The 17,531-nt window shown below is 47.0% G+C and overlaps 1 protein-coding gene across 1 annotated transcript in view; it reads left to right on the forward strand.

The window, feature by feature from the left end:
• Positions 1–17,531, forward strand: part of Pah (phenylalanine hydroxylase) — a 55,212-nt gene that overhangs the window by 14,843 nt on the left and 22,838 nt on the right. The window contains exon 4 of the mRNA XM_032915689.1: positions 11,259–11,347. Within this exon, the coding sequence (XP_032771580.1) occupies positions 11,259–11,347 (89 nt within the window). The remainder of the gene's footprint in view (positions 1–11,258; positions 11,348–17,531) is intronic.

Genomic DNA, 17,531 nt, shown 5'->3' on the forward strand with positions numbered 1-17,531 from the left:
CGTTTATTTATGTCTAGCACAGAGTTAGCATTATTGATGGAAGACAAAAGAATCATTATTGTACACATTTCTTCCCTCTTAGCTCAATCCCCTACAGGCTTCTCCTTTCTTCAATACTGCTGCCCTGAAGAGCCATACTGAGCAAGACAGATGTAGATTCATTTAGGATTTCTGTGATCAGTGATAGGATCCCATAAAAGGCTCTGACCTGACCCTCCCAAGACTTGGCAAAGGGGTGCACATGTGTGCACGCCTATTTGCTTTTAAGACGAGAGAGAACGCTTTTCAAAGGAGTCATGGTTCCTAACGTGTTAAGAGTCTTTAGCAGAAAGCTGCTTAAGACTGAGTGGTCCAGATGGTTGGAGTTTCTTTAGTCTCACCACCTGCATCTTCATTTTTTTCTATTGCTTTCTTTATTTTATATATTCTGTTTCTAATGTCTCCTTCCCCGTCAATTGAAAACTTTACCCCCATACATTTTTGCTTTGCCTTTTGTATGACTTTGACAGCCATAACTGTAGGCTCTCATGGCCTTTTATCTAAAGGAGACAATACATTTTTGGATTTATGGAAACTCATGCTTGTATCACTGTTTTAAGTCTTTGTTCGGATGCTCCCTGGATGTATTGATATTGCTATAAGTCCTGGCAGCTGGGGAGATGACTCCTATGTCTTCAGACTGCCCCTGTTAAGACAAGCTGGCCCAACATGGGAGATACGCAGATTCAGGAGGAGAGGAGGAATTCTGGGACTCTATGCAGAACCACACAATGCTGTTAATATTCTACTTACCCCCACAACTCTGTCAATAATTCATTAGCAAAAAAGATCTCAACAAACACCCGATGAAGCTGTCTGGTTGGCCAGGCCACTGCGATTCTTCTTCATTTTACTTTTCTACTTGATTTCTGCAGTAGCTAGAATAACCAGAGAACATTATTCATGTTTGCAGTATCGGGAAACAAGGGAGAGGTAAAGTTGGGAGGTGGAATGGTTTTGCATTCTTCATTGTTCTGGTTTAATCCCTGGTCTGTGATTGTGTGGATGACATGATATAATTTTGATGGAGGCTGACAGGCAGGGCCTATGTTGTCAGTAAACAAATACGTGAGTCTTCTAACAGGATACACAATGATTTTCACAGGTGTTCAGGTGCAGAGTCCCCAAACTCACAATCTTTGTTAAACAAAGGGCACTACCAATGCTATTTGGGCTAAGACTAAGATTGTGAAAGTTAGAAAGAACAGACTGAGAACGTCCTTTCTCCATGTGGCATGTATGGTCCCCAAATGATCGTAACTAAATGCCAACTTGTCATTCACACTGGCCCAAGGGGAACCACACAGTGACCCAGAAAGAGCAATAATTTAAAGGTCAAGAGCCAATACTTTCTTCTCTACATTTTCCGTGGTCACATGTCCCCTTTCAGTGGGCAATTGCACCATTGCATCTTCTCCTCCTCCTCCTCCTCCTCCTCCTCCTCCTCCTCCTCCTCCTCCTCCTCCTCCTCCTTCTCCTTCTCCTCCTCCTCCTCCTCCCTCCTTTTTCTTCTTCTCCTTCTTCCTCCTCCTTCTTCTTCTTCTTCTTCTTCTTCTTCTTCTTCTTCTTCTTCTTCTTCTTCTTCTTCTTCTTCTGTGAGACATAACTAAGACCCACTCTGCTACTTCCTACAGTTCACGGGCAAGATCATTCAAGAGGCTCTGTTCTTGGAGCCTAAGTGATTGACCTGAACTTGATCAAGATGAGTAGGACATGTTTGGGCTTCAATAGCGAGATACCTCTGTCATCCATAACTTGAGCCAACATCAGATTATGTGTTACCACCAGCATGGTCATGGGTGCATATCCAGGAGAGTAATGCAGATGGAATTGGTGGCAGGCAGCCTTCTCCACATTAGGGTTGATGTTACCCATCAGTCAAGGACAACCTTCATGTGTGGGGCTTTGTGGTGGTCCTGCAATTCCATTTCCAAGCCCTTGGGTGTGTGGGTGTGTGGGTGTGTGGGTGTGTGGGTGTGTGGGTGTGTGGGTGTGTGGGTGTGTGGGTGTGTGGGTGTGTGGGGGTGTGGGTGTGTGGGTGGGTGGGTGTGTGGGTGTGTGGGTGTGTGGGTGTGTGGGTGTGTGGGTGTGTGGGTGTGTGGGTGTGTGGGTGTGTGGGTGTGTGGGTGTGTGGGTGTGTGGGTGTGTGGCTGTGCCACTTGGCTATGCATAACAGGGTCAAGAGAGTCATCAAGAAGGAGTTTTTCCTTCCCCGTCTTGCTCTATTTACCCTCATCCTTCCATTCCTTGTTCCTTTGCTCCACGTTTCCCTCCTTCCTTCCTCTTCCCTTTCCTACCAATGCTGACAACACTCGTTACCCAAATGATGTTTTTCCTGGAACTATTTTGACCATCTTTGATGTCTTTGCATCAGTTGATACACTTATCTCTTGTTCCTTACCATTTTATACATTAGATGACCCCTTCTTCTTAAAATCTCACCTAGTGTTCTTTGCTTCCCTTTACTACTGTTCTTGAACTTGGGTTAGCCTTCCCACTCTTTTCTCTTTCATTCACATTTACCCTCCAACTTTCCTTCCCTCATGCCATTCAGGGTGAACAGTAGGAGAGAAAGCAGATGTGCCCAGCCTGGTGTGGAGTCATTGCTGTATGGCGATATATAGCAATGATGGAGAGACATGGTATTTCTAGGCAGTACCCTTCTGCATGCACTGAACTCAGTCTTTGGTCCCACAGGTGAGAGGAGAGGAAGACTTGGGGTTAGATAAGCCATCACATGTATTATGTTTGACTCATATAGGCATGTTGGCCATAACTCAAGTTGTGAGTGATGTATCAGCTGATCCCAGATCCTGTAAGTATTGAGAAAGCAGAAATGGATGTTTATGGGTTGTGGTGGGTAACCTGCCACTATAAACCTGTGAGAGACATGTAGTATCTTTGAGGCTGGAGAGAAAGATGGTGCATAGTTTACAACACACATTACTTTTTCTGAGGATGGGAGTTGGGTGTCCAGCACCTAAATGGGGTGGCTCATAACTTCCCGTATCTCTATCTCTAAGGGACCCCAGTGACCTGGCCTTTTCTGGCACTGGCACTCACCTGTACCTGCCTCCCCTGGTTAAAAATAAAGTGAATCATAAAAAACTAGAGACACATGGCCCGTTGGAAGGGTCAATGGAAGAACAGCTCCAGTTGAGGGGATGACTGGAGTAAAGGGTCCTAGAGACTTTTATCTATTTATAATTTCAGCATTTCACTGAAATTTCTAGTCTTCACTCATTTCTATGTCTGGCTCTAAGAATCGGACTGGCAAATAGAAGCTGTATGCTTTGCCAGGATCCCATCACTGCTGATACTGCCTGTCCTGTCAGCCAAGCTTCGGCTCCTTCACTCTTGCGAACACCTTCCTGCTGCTGGTCGTTCTTCCCCTAGAAACAGACACAGAAGTTCCTTTAAAGGGACAATAAGACCCCGGAGGTCTTCACCCGCAAGACCAGGCCGTCGTGCCCTCTTCCTTTGCGATGGCTCCTGGTACTCACACAGTAGCTGCTTCAATACGAGGCTGGCGACGACGGCCTCAGAGGAGACCTAGGGGAGCCTGGAGTTGGGGTGAAAACACCCTTCTGTTCTGGGCCTCTGAATCAGAGGATTTATTGCTCTTCCTGTGACAGGCAGACCACAATCCTGGGTGCCTTGTTGACTCAGCCCCGGGGCTGGTGAACATCTGACGGAGGATGAGAGTTAGATTGGGATCTGTCTGCCTTGAACTACTGAGGATTTAATGGACTCGCACTGACCCACGAAGCAGGAAGTTGGCTCTTGGGGTGCCATTTCTTTGGGAGCACTCTGGAGCCAGCGCTCCCTTGACGTCTGGGTAGAACAGTTGACCCTGACTTAATGGGACCACGACGTGGGTGTCCAGGGGCCTGCTCTCTGGCAGGCTGCTTCCTTTGGAGCCAAATCAATATTTATTAACGATCTGCACCCCCTCCCGGGTGCCACCGGCTTCACAGAGAGCCTCTGTTGCACCAGCCGGCTCAGTAATTCATTAACCCCAAGCCCAGAGCCCGGGGAGGGGCTTGCAGAGCCTGACCCACCACTGGGGTATTTGGCAAGGTCATTAATGAGCTAATCTGATTTAAGTTTTCAAAATGAAGGCCTGGGTCACTGGGGTCAGTGCCTATTCTCAGTATTGTGAGTGAGACCCCTGTGTGTGTGTGTGTGTGGGGGGTGGTGGAGATTGGACGGGGGCTGCAACCCTACTGAGGAGAAGAAAGTGTATGCAGAAGGTAGGTTCTGTGATACCACTGATATCCAGGAAGGTCTGGATGGAAGACAGGAAGGAATTCTTCAAGGCCTCGTGGGGTCCTGCTTTAGCTCATCAAAAAAAAAAAAGTAATTAGAAATTTTTGACTGATAAATGGGTCAGGCCTATGGGCCGGGGACTCAGTCTCTACCACCCAGTAACTTGAATCACCATGTTTACTTAGTCAGACAAACAAGCACCCATGGACTTTGTTATGAGGTCCAAACACAATGGCTGGCTTTAGAACCACCTGTTATAGGTGAGTGGCTTCCCTTACTAAAGAAGGAGGCAGACGGCTGGTTTAGTCCTCCCATAAATTTCACAGGGGAAAAGCCACACTTTTTGGGGGGGAGCAAGTAACTCACTCAGATTCACACGGTTTATGCTTTGGAAGATCTCCTCGGGCACAGAGGATGCTTGGATGTCTTCCTGTCTTGGATGCTCACCCTTTCACGCATGGTGTCAGGGCGCATGCGTTTGGAACCGAGTGCAAAAGATGCTTTTCTCCAGGCTCCCTACTTTTAACTTAGAGGGTCCCCAGACTGCTTGTCCTTCACCTTCTGAAGAGAAATGAAGTCATGTGCCTCCGGTCATTCTTACCTCTGGACTGGAATTCGTCTCCACTGGGTCTCTTTTCTCAAGATTCCTGTCTTATTCCAAGGTGATCGTCTGCAAACTTTTTTTTTTTTTGATTCTTTTTTTTCGGAGCTGGGGACTGAACCCAGGGCCTTGCGCTTCCTAGGCAAGCGCTCTACCACTGAGCTAAATCCCCAACCCCGCCTGCAAACTTTTAATGGACCCACGTCCTTCTATTCCATAGGACACAGGCTGCTGGCAAGGGCCTTGGAGGAGGTGGTGTGTGTGTGTGTGTGTGTGTGTGTGTGTGTGTGTGTGTGTGTGTGTGTGTGTGTGTTGAGTCCAGGTAGTGCTGGGCAGCTGCCAGTGGTGAATCTCAGGCCTGCCACCATTATAGCCGCAAGAGTAATAATATGACCATAGAGTCTAAAATTCCTTACTACGTGTTAAACACGGCTGCAACACTTCTTTATGGGCTTATACATAGGTCATCATTTTAAATCTGTCTCTCTCGTGACACAGTGTGTAGTGTGTCCATATCACAGCATGAGTGTGGAGGTTGGAGGACAACCTCTGGTGTTGATTCCCCCTCCTTGGACTTTGAAACAGTGTCTCTGTTTCACCCTCTGTGTATACCAGACTACCTGATCCGAGAGCTACTAAGGCAGTCTCCTGTCTCTGCCTCTTGTTTTGATGTAGGAACCTTGAGATTACAGGCTCTTGACTGGCTTTACGTGGAGTTTTCGAATTCAAACCCAGGTGCTCACGTTGGCTAGGAAGATGCTGTATGCGCTGTGTCAGCTCCCCATCCACGCCGAGTTCATTTTGATCCTCACCAACCCTCTGTGAGATACCTGATTTTTATGGTCATTTCTCTGATTTGTTTACGATAATTATTTAATGAATTAAGTCATTTCTTTTCTACTAAGAAGCCTGAACTAAGCTCTGTGAGCCCAGATAGATTGTTTTTGCTCTGAGGGAAGAACTCGCCAGAGCTGGGACTGGCCCTTTGTCGCCCTCTGGGGTTCAGTTGGGAGGTAGCACAGCTCAGTCTGTGGCCTCTTCCATGGAGGAGGGATGTTGTGAACCGTAACTTGGGGGCTGAAAATGTAGACTCTACTCCCAGAAGGTGAACACAGCTGCCCTGCCGATTGTGGTGGAAGCATCTTTTTCCGTGTCTTCTGGCCCGCCTCTCACAGGGTTCTACCCATCTCAGAACACCAAACTCACCAAGGACCGTAGCAAAAAAGTAAACACAACATGCATGGCTTATAGGGGGAAACTGAGGCACGGTATTAGGAAGGGTGTTACTATCAGGACTGGATGGAAAAACGGTTCTTCACTCCAAGCTCTGGTTCTCTCTTTCTTCCATTACTGCCGGGATTATTAAATCTGTCACTAATGGTAAACATGGATCGAGTCTCTCTGTGTGCTGACCATGGGGCTAAGACGTGTCACGTCTGCTGTAGGAGTTCATTTAGCAGCAAAGAAAGATGATTTGAATCTGTTTTGTGGATCTAGAAGACAAAATACAAAATATAATTACATTGCAAAGGAAGTGGCATGTTTATTAGTTTTTCTGTTTTACTCTGCTTTGTGTGTGACGAAGCGCCCAATTCTCTCTCTCCCTCTCCCCTCCCCCTCCCTCCCCTACCCTCTCCTTTTCCCCTTTTCCTTCCCCACTTTCCCCCTCCTGTGTGTGTGTGCACACGCTCGCACACACACACACACACACACACGTATACATATATGTGTATATGTGTATATATATGGCAATATATGCAGTCAGGCCCATAAAAAGATGTTATCAACAACAGTGGGCCCCATATAGTGATAGTGACGTATGAGCTCGCATGAATGTTCTCCAGATCGCACAGGATGAAATTCTGCACTTCTCAGAATGCATTTGTTAAGTCGTATGTGATTCTGTGTGTGTGTGTGTGTGTGTGTGTGTGTGTGTGTGTGTTTACAATTGACCAGTAATACAGTTCTTATGAGCCGCAACTCTTCAGAAAAAGCATGTATATCGACTCATTTAAATGCCTGTTGTTCTTATGAAGCATACTCTGTAGTAGTTCCCCCATTACTGTTTTATAGAAGAAATACCGAGGTTCAAGAGGTTTCGCTATTTTTCTGGTCCCTTAGTAAGAGCAGAGACAGGACACAAATAAGGCAGTCTGGCCTCAGTGTGGGGCTCCTTGTCATTGCTAGACTGACTGTCCTCAGAAGACACAGGAAAGCAGTGAAGCCGGCACAAACTTTGACTCTCCCGGATCCCACTGGGCTCCTCCAGAGTAGGACTGAGTCACCAGCGTCTTGAGGAACTGGAGGCATAAACGTCTTTACATAACATCCTATGACTCACAGAATGGAGACGAGATAGCCAGTGTTGGTGAGCGCATGGGCAAAAGAGAATCCTTGTACACTGCTGAATGGACAGGAAATTGGTCCGGTTTAATGGGACCCAGTATGTACTTGCCCCTCATATTAAAATAGAACCACGTATGACCCAGCTATACCACTGAAGGTTGTACATTCAAAGAATATGAAATCAGTATCTTGGAAACGCACCAGAATGTCCTTGTTTACTGTGGAGAAATTTCCATAGACATATGAGTAGATATAGAAAATGTCGTGTGTGTGTGTGTGTGTGTGTGTGTGTGTGTGTGTGTGTGTGTGTGTGTGTGCATGTGCCTGTATAAATGGAATATCATTCATTCAGCCATGGTAGGCGACTTTCTATTTGATGCAATATGAATGGGGGTCTTTGCTAAGGGAAACAAGCTCACTGTAGGAAAACAAATGCTTCAGGACCTTTCTTCTACAGGGAGCCTGGAAAGTCAAATTCACAGGGGCAGACAGTGGTTCTTTCCTGGTGTTGGGGGAGAGAAATAGGTAGAAATTGGTCAAATGGTACAAAGTTTAAGTTATAAATAAGCTCTGGAGATCTAACATGCAACATGTAATAATAATAATAATTATGATAATGATAATAATAATGATACAGTATATACTTGAAGTTGATGAGAGACCTTTTGTATCCTCAACACTCACACATGCACATGGACACACATACACATATGCATGTACACAGATGTAGACACGCACACACTACATACCTGTACATACATCTGCACACATACGCACAGTGGTAACTATATGAAGCAATGGATGAGCTCATTAACCTGACTGTGATAGCCATTTCACAATGCATATGTATATAAAATTATTGTTAAATACATACGTATGTGTATTTTGCTTGTTAACTATACCTCAACGAAGCTGGAGAATTTTTAAAAGAAACTAATGCAATAACTCACCCGTGACTTCAATCTTCCAGCTCCACTTTCCTCTTTGGGAGCCTCTAGTGCTGACGTGTATTTGTGGGTTTTTTGTTTTGTTTTGCTTTTTTATTGCTTCTTTCATGCTGCCCCGTAGGACGTAACCACTACAGACAGGGTAGCCCTCAGTGTTAACACCTTTCATGCCCAGGGCCTGGAATGCAGGGCTGCTCACTACATGCCCGGGTGCTGGGACTCTGAGTGTCCACATTTGGAGAGCAATGCAACAAGAAAGAAGCTTGTGCTTCTGCTGGTGCAGCGGCTGCCTGACCTGCTCGTGACTCTCGGGCAATCAATAAAGGAGCAACAAGCAGCAAGAGATGTGGCTGCTAACTGTACTCCGTGCAGGGGAGAGGGGGAGGTCTCCTCATCCACACCAGGGCCATTTAGAGAGGCCCTTTGGTGGCAGTGCGTGGGGAGACAGGTGAGGTCTCATGGGAGACCTGGCCTTTTCTTGGCGCCTCTGATCTTACTAGAGAACAGACACCAGCATCAATGCTGATCGCAGAGTTTTGATATGCTGGGGAAACACGGCTCGAGGAGAAAGGACAGCTTGGGGCAAAGCTTAGGGGACAGGAATGGAAAGCAGTTGTCATAGCTGTGGGAGTACCTGCAAAAAAAGAAATGATTCTTGTGAGGCAAGAAGGAAATATGGCTCAACATGACCCAGTTAACCGGTGTTGGTTCAAACTTCTAGATCTGATTCTGGTCAGCTCATATTTTTAGGCACTTAGGAACAGCAATATTTTGGGGAAAGTTTTTCTGGTAATTTTATCTCAATGCCATGTGTGCAGTAAAGCGTGAGGCAGCTTAAGGGCCTCGGAGAGGATCAGACGTGGTCTTGGTCATACAGAGGTGCATGTGACATCTCCCTGCGGGACGGACACAGGGAGGTTCTTGTGGCCCCTATACATGGTGGGCATGAAGAATGCATTGTCCCAGCAGTCTGGAGTACGAAGTCACCTTTCTAGATTTTTCTCCCTGCTCCTCAGTGCTCTCATCTGTAAAGTAGGAAAAAAAATGTGACCTACTTCACACGGTGAGGATGGGAGGAGGTGGCTTCAGTAACTCACCGAGGACAATACCTGTCACATAAGTGACCTGTGCTAAGAAGGCTTCCATTGTCACCACTCAAAGGGTGATGCAGACAGGTGACCTGTGCTTTAAAGTCATAAAAACCCCAGGGTGAGAAACTAAAGAGCCAGAGGGGTTGAGATCGAGGCCCAGGGACCAGCATGGAGGCAGCTGGATGTGAATCTTGACTCTGTCATTCACTAGCAGAGCATACACATGGGTGTATGTGTGCACATACTTGTTCTGTGCATGTACGTATGTGCACGCATGTGTCTGTGTTTGTATATTGTTGGTGACCCACAGAACTGTGAAATTGAGTGATCCCTGATATTAGCCAGAAATAAAGGGCTGGCTTGGGGGATAAATTCCTCAGCCAAAGTCGAGATACACTTGAAAATCTGTTCGTCTGCGGCTCAAAACCAGAGTGCTTTTCTGTCACAAAGTCTTTGAGCACTCTGGTGACTTTGTTACACAGATACCAAAGAGCCCACCGTGTAAAGAATATTTAGAGCTGCACCTGCATTAGTTCTGCATTGTTGATGTGGAAAGTGTAGAGCTCGAGTAGCTTGGATCCTCAGAAAAACAGGCTCTGACTTCATTTTATGAGCACAGTTGAAGTTCTAAGGGAAATCCTTTCTGAGGCTCCGGCTTAGATCTCCAGGGTGCATTTCCTCAAACGTGCCACTAGATGGCAGGAGTGTTCTTTTTCATCTCACTTGAGCCAGTAGTGGGGGAACCTTACCTTGGGGCTGTACGCATTTCTTCCTTCAGTCCTTCCTCACAGCAACCCCAGATTAAAGGACAAACTCCATCCCAAATGTAACCCCAGTGCCTAGCCCATGATAATGCTTCAGAAAACATCAGCCGCCCTTCCTATTGTTACAGTTTCTATTTTCACAGAGGAGTGGACACAAAGTTACCTTTCCTCTGAAGCCGGACTGGGGCTGCTTACAAATTCAACCTTGGGTCCTCCAGCCTCCTTTCAGGGTTAGAGTTAATAGCCATGGCCTTGGCTCACTACATGAACCCTGCCATGTCTGTTTGCTCTTATGATTCTGGCCTTATCTTAGTCATGATGTGATCTTAAGCCAGTTGTTTTGATTCTCAGATCTTTAAGTCCTCGGTTTTTCATCATACAGGACTTCAGTGAGAGAAACTAGGTCAGAGTAGAGGCTGTGAATGGTGGTCACTACTGTTAATATAACCGGAGGCCTTCCATTTTTCTTCTCTTCCCTTCAATCTCTTCACAGACACTCAGCACTCATGGCTCCTGCCCCTCAGGGAACCTAGCCATCATACTTTCCTGGTCTTTGTTCATACACAGGGCGACCTGAGTCTGTTATTTTCACTGGGGCAGTAATTTGCTTTGATATCAATAGGTTTTGTAGGGGTTGCCCAAGGTACTCAGGAGGGAGTTGTGAGGTAGAAAGTTGGTGTCTGAGGGTTCATCGTTCTAACTTGGGTCTAATTTATATTTGGGGCTTTACACAATTTCTGCTGCCACAGAAAATCTTTGTTGACAGCTACTACAAAGGGTGGGCAGGGGATGAGTTTGAGATGATTCATGAAAACTTTTAGGCATGAGATGGGGCCGGGTGTGGGCTCTGCTTCAGTCAGAGTTCCAAAGGTCTAATATTCCACAGTGCAGAACTTGACTTTGTCCTGTGTTTTCTGGACAGGGAAAGAGTCCTTTAGCGAGCTCCAGTAGAGGACTGGGTAGAAGACCCTCTCGTTCCTTAATCTCTGAGTCAGAGAGTCCCAAAGAACAGCCTAGGCCAAGGTTCAGTCTACGTCTGGTGTTTGACAATCAGTCTCCCAAGAAAGTGGAATTTAAATGTAAGAGTTATGCAGAACCTTTGGTTACCGTCACCATCAACATGACTAATTGGGGCCCAGAGAGGCCGTTAGTCACGTGCCCTACGATCTGCACTCAGGACTTGGCCTTTTCTGTGTTACAGTGCCCTGGTTCCCAAGGACCATTCAGGAGCTGGACCGATTCGCCAATCAGATTCTCAGCTATGGAGCCGAACTGGATGCGGACCACCCAGTGAGTCCAGGACTCGGAATTAGAGTCTTCCGGCCTTCTCCCCACCTTCCCTCCATCTTCTCCTCCTCTCCCCTCCTCCTCCATCTTCAGCTTGGGGCAGCGTGTTTGTTTAGTTGGTTAAGAGAATTTTACTGCGCTCCTACGTGCGCCAGCACTGGGAAAGCAAAGATTAACGAGACCATGAGACCTCCCTGTCGAACTCACTGCCGTCATTACTTCGATCGTTACTGTTAGAGTGACTGTGACCCAGTGGCCAGAAAGGGCTGTCCTTATACAGTAGTGTGTATTTATTTTTCTGCCTTTGTGCATTTTATGGTCATTTAAATCAAGCACAGCCAGGGAACAGGGAGAGAGGGGACAGTGGACCTTCAGAGAGCAGAGAAGAAGATTCTAGTCAGATGAGGGAGGGGGCGGGGCCTTTGGCTGAGAGAATGACATCTGTTTCGAAGAAGAGTTCAGCCATTGGTAGAGATGGGTGGGTGGCCCCTTAAGTGTGATAGCGAGAGAGCCAGCTGACGCATGGGTTGGGCCAGATTTTCTAACGTCTTTCATGTCTTATATCCTGGAGTGGTGGCAAAATTCACTGTACCCTGAATCCTGTGGCAGAGGACATTTTGTTGTTGGTTTGGTTTGGTTTTTAATGGGCTCTCACTAGAGGAATGGATCTGTGTGTGTGTGTGTGTGTGTGTGTGTGTGTGTGTGTGTGTGTGTGTGTGTGTGGTATGTAGGGGATCTTCTTCTTCCTTCTTCTTGGGCCAGTGGTCCTTAGATGTGAGCAGCCCAGGCCGAAGATCAAGGTGGTCTGGCAGCTTCCTTGGGTGGGCAGTATGTTATTATGTTCTCTGCTCTGCCAGGCAGTGGACTCTCTGGCCTTTAATAACCAGGCAACTGTTTATACAAACAAGGTTTTAGTGTGGCTGGTACTAGGGTGTGTCTGCATTTATTCATCGTCTCCTCACGACTTTGTGAAGTCCAACAGCTAACAGGAGGCTTGCTCTTCCCAGTGGCAGCTTCCCATAAGCAGTTCGAGGTTTCCATCCTACACAGGCCCAGCCATGACAGGTACCATCTCCAATGTCCTCTGTCAATTGAACCTTGGCTCCAGTGCTCAGGATAGTTGAGACACAGGCCTGGCTGGTGGCAAAAACTCAAAGAATAGGGAGCTATGGAGTAGCCTTTTAAAGCATGAGCATCTGGCGTAGCAAACCCCTGTGAGTAGACTTGGGATGCACAAGGAAAGCATTGGGACTTCAGTTATCCGGCAACTTCAGTTATCCAGAATTTTATCTTCAATTAAAAAGAGGGTGGGGTGGGGAGTACTTTTTGAACAAAAACAAGGTGTGAATTAACCCTATCCTCTACACTTCAAAGCAGGATAAAAACTATTTTCAGACTTTTAAAAAAAATAATATTGATGTCTGGGAGAGTCCCACTACACATGTGTATGCACATGTGTATGTCCACCCGGTGCTGTCACTTACCAGGCATTGCCAACCATAAGTCTACCTTCATTGTTACGCCAAGTGACTGTCTCTGTCTCATGTCTTCATAAGGACTCACAATGGCTTTCCTGAACCTTAGTTGTGACGTTAGAACGAATCATCCTGCATTAAGGACAGAAGTGTTTGTAGGCATCCTGTGCAAGCCTATTCTGCCTCACAGACATGGGGGTGAGCACTGGTGAACTTCAGGCAGGAGGCTCCTGGATTCTAAGACACCCTGGGCTATGCATTAAGACTCTAAAACCAAACCAAACCAGAGCAGACCCAAACTAGGTCAAACCAAATGAAATCAAACCAAACTGAAAACAATTTGAAAATACCAGCTCAGGGGAAACAAATTCTCTGTTGTCTTCCTGGATATGACACAGCCCATGTCATGGAGCCCAGAGGTGGCAAAGGCCACACTTTGGACACTCTGATGTCCCCTTTAACAAACCCGTGCCTCTAAGTTGGGGCCCCTGCAAGCAAAAGCAACTCTAGAGATTTCTTCCCCCCCCCCAGGAAAGCAAGTCCGACCTGAGTCAACCTGTAGGGTGCACACATCAGGACATTTCTTCTCTCCCCAGCCCCCAACGTCCAGCCTTGACCCTCTGTTCTTCCTGTTGGCCTCAATCCTAAACATTTGGGTGGGTGGGAGAGGCCAGTCCAGAGAGAGAGAGGGACATGTCCTTCCTGTTAGCCTTGTCTCCCCTCAGAAGCCAAAGCTGGCCTTAAAACTCTCTGGAATTCATTTCTCTCTGCCAACCCAGGCCACATCTTTGGCTCCCCACCCTCTCCATGTCATGAATTTTATCATAAAAACACAGCGTATCAGGTACACAGTCCCCCTGAAGAGGAGGCGCCAGGGTCTTTCTGTTCCTTTGGTCTTTCACCAGATGCTGGGAATAGGGGCCAAGCACAGAGCAAAATCTCGGGTGTTCCCCTGCAGCCGCCAGGCCCCACAGGCCTGGCCTCAAGGTGAGAACTGCAAGCAGACACTGTGAAGGGGCCGTTCTTCTTCGAGGACCCTCTGTTCTGCCCTGTCCCTTGCAGTCAGCATGATCCCTTCCTCCCCTGACCCCCTGCCCTTGGCAAGATTTGTTTCTATGTGACCTTGTGCTTCACAGCCTCCCCAACAGCCACTTTGTGAAATGAGGGAAAGGAAGGATTGTTCTAGAAGTCCAGGGTAAAAGTGCTCGGGCCTAAATCTTCAATGGAATAGGATGGCAGTCCATCCTTCACTCTGTCCTTCCTGCCTTATTCGTGTTCTCCCTCCCTCCCTATCCATCTTCCTCCTTTCCTCCTGCTTACTCCCCCTGTACACCTCCCTCCTTCCTTTCCACAAGTAGTTTTCAAGCATTACTACCTATCATTTTTGATTATTAATTAGTTGATTAATTATCCACTTCACATCCCAGTTTCTGTCTCTTTCTCCTCCCAGTCCCCCCTCACACAGATCCTCCCCCATTCTCCTCTCCCCTTCTCTGAGAAGGGGGAGCTCCCTCTGGGTACCGCCACCCCCCACCCAAGACAATCAGATCTCTGCAGGGCTAGGCAAATTCTCTCCCACAGAGGCCAGACAAGGCAGCTCACTCTGTTAGAGAAAGGGAATCCAGGACAGGCGACAGATTCAGGGACAGTCCCTGCTCCAGTTGTTGAGGGACCCACGTGAAGGCCAAGCTGCACTTCTGCTTCTTATGTGCGGGGTGCCTGGGTCCAGCCTGTTAGGCTAGCATGTTTTACACGTTCTGCCTGTGCCTTAACCTAGCCATGTCATCCTGTGGAGCAGGTGTGGTCAGCAATCTCGTTTTCCATAAGAGGGAACTAACTCTCCCAGGGAGAAGCTGGCCACTAGGAGGCCACACTTCTAGTGAGGATGGCAGCTAGAAGCCCACGATCTCCTTGCTGTTTGAGCTTTAACTGCAGTGGTGACCAGAAAAATCTATCAGCCTAGAAGAATCCTCAGAAGGCTTGGCCTAAATACTCTTAAGTGATAAAACTTCAGAGAGAGAGAGAGAGGGAGAGAGAGAGGAGGAAGGAGGAGGAGGAAGGAAGAAGGGAGGAGGAGGAGGAGGAGGAGGAGGAGGATAGCATCTAGGCTCTGATGGTGCCCTGATTTCTCATCTCACAGACGTCTCTCTCCTCCTTCTGACACCCTTTCCTTCGCCACTTCCTCACTGGCCATATGTTTTCCTGTCAAAACACACCTGGTTCCACGCAGGGCAGCCTGAATCCCTACTGTTAGCGTAATTGAGGCAGGGTTTCGATGCTATTGGTTTAAACTGCGACAGTGTGATCAGTCAACACCGGTTACAGCTTAAGTCAGAACGCAGCTCATGGGGATGGTCACCTGCCAACCCAAAAGATGGGAAGCCAAGGCCCCGAAAGGAGAGGCTTCAAGGTCACAAGTCTAACCAGAGGTGCCTGCCTATTTAGCTGCAGTGACAGAGATCTGACTGGTGGGAACTCTTGGCAGGTAGGAATGAATGTTTTAAAGACTCTTCCCGAATGATGAGTCTCTGTAGTGCTATGCATGACTGTTCATGTACCAAATCGCCTGGCACTATTTTCTGGTGACCTGGAATGGACTTAGGATATTATTTTACATCCTCAGGGCAGAAAACTTAAAAAAGCGTAGAAAGCATTGTTAGCTTGTCACTATGGGCACCCCGTCCATGGGATACTTAGAGTTAGGTGTAGTCCTTCCATTGTTCCCTTACGCATTTCCCTCGACACATGGACTGTCTATCAGACGTGCGATTCTTGCCTTGAGCTTTTATTTTTTGCAGGTGGAAAAATCCCTAAATGTGCCATCCAGACAAGGCACATTAATGATGAATCGTGGTTGAGTGGGGGTGAGAACTGAGCATGGGCATCTCCTTCCTGGAGGCAGTGTGAAATGGGAATCCCTCTCCCTGGTGTCCCCACTAACTCTGGTGTCCCGCTGCAGTCCCCAAATCTCAGCTTGCCAGTGTGGTTGGGCTTGGAAAACCTTAACGAAAGCAATGCATTTAATCTTTATTTATTTATTACACTTCAGGACCCTTCAGCAAACAGGCTAATGGGGCTCGACTGTCTTCCCTTCTGTTATCAAAACAGAACCAGACATTCTTCAGAGTTCTCAATGCTGTGAAAAAAATCTTTCTTTTATATTTTCAGGGGCCAGAGAGAGAGACACACACGTACTATCTTCCGTTAAGACTGTCTAGTCAGGATGACAATTGCTACATTTAAGTTTATTTTATGAGTTCAAGTATGAAGGTATGGATAAATACATATTTATTGTTTAGTCTAGTAGAGATGCTCCCCCACTGACTTGCTGGCGATGCTTGGATATCAAGCTAGTTTTCCTTCTAGTGTACCCAAAGACATTCATCTTTGATCAGCACAGATGAACCCTACGTTAGTTACAAGTTCTTAGGCCATTGGAGCACGTGTGGTTCGTTTATACTTATGATCCCAATATACACTATGATATAGGCTAGCCTGAGCTATCCAGTAGGACCGTGCCTCAAATTCTGACAGCAAACAAACAGAAACTCCCAATTTCTCCATTCGTTTGATTTTTATTTTCACCTATGCAGAGCTGTGTGTATTTGTGTCAGAGTATTTGACACAAGCGTGTGAGTGCCCATGGAACCCAGCGGAGGGCATTGGCCCTGGAGTGGGAGTGACAAGTGGTCGTGAGCCACCTCGTGTGAGTGCTGCAAACCAAACCTGAATTCTCTGGAAGAGCAGCAAGAACTCTTAGCCACCCGAGCCATCTCTCCAGTGCCCCTATTTAGAATGAGCGATTTTAATCCAGCCAGTGTTTCAGAGATGCCAACAGCTTGTGCTTTGTAATAACCATACCGTAGAATCTTTAAACCGAGGAATATTTCTTACCATTGGGATGTAGGTTTGGAATAACTGTATGATAATTTTACTTTACTAGTATGAAGCATTTTGTCTTTCTTAAAATTATTGTTTCTTTTCTTTTTTTATTGGATATTTTCTTTATTTACATTTCAAATGTTATTCCCTTTCCTGGTTTCCCCTCCAGAAACCCCTCATTCAATCCTCCTACCCCCTTCCTCCATGTGGGTGCTCCCCCACCCACCCACCCTGGCATTCTCCTACACTGGAGCATGGAGCCTTCCCAGGACTAAGGGTGTCTCCTCCCATTGATGACCGGCAAGGCCATCCTCTGTTACATATGCAGTTGGAGCTATGGGTCCCTCCATGTGTACTCTTTGGATAATGGTTTAGTCCCTGGGAGCTCTGGGGTATCTGGTTGGTTGATATTGTTCTTCCTATGGGGTTCAAACCCCCTCAGCTACCTCAGTTCTTTCTCTAACTCCGCCATTGAGAACTCTGTTCTCAGTCCAATGGTTGGCTGTAAGCATCCGCCTCTGTATTTGTCAGGCTCTGGCAGAGCCTCTCAGGAGACAGTTATATCAGGCTGCTGTCAGCATGCACCTCTTGGCAACCCCAATAGTGACTGGGTTTGCAGACTGCATGTGGGATGGATCCCCAGGTGGGGTAGGCTCCAGATGGCATTTCCTTCAGTCACTGCTCCACACTTTGTCTTCGTGTTTCCTCCTGTGAGTGTTTTGTTGCCCTTTCTGAAAAGTACTGCAGCATCCACATGTTTGTTTTTCTTCTTCTTGAGTTTCATGTTGTCTGTAAATTGTATCTTGGGTATTCTGAGCTCTTTTTTTGGC

Source organism: Rattus rattus, chromosome 1, assembly GCF_011064425.1.
Source record: "Rattus rattus isolate New Zealand chromosome 1, Rrattus_CSIRO_v1, whole genome shotgun sequence".
Taxonomy (NCBI): Eukaryota; Metazoa; Chordata; class Mammalia; order Rodentia; family Muridae; genus Rattus; species Rattus rattus.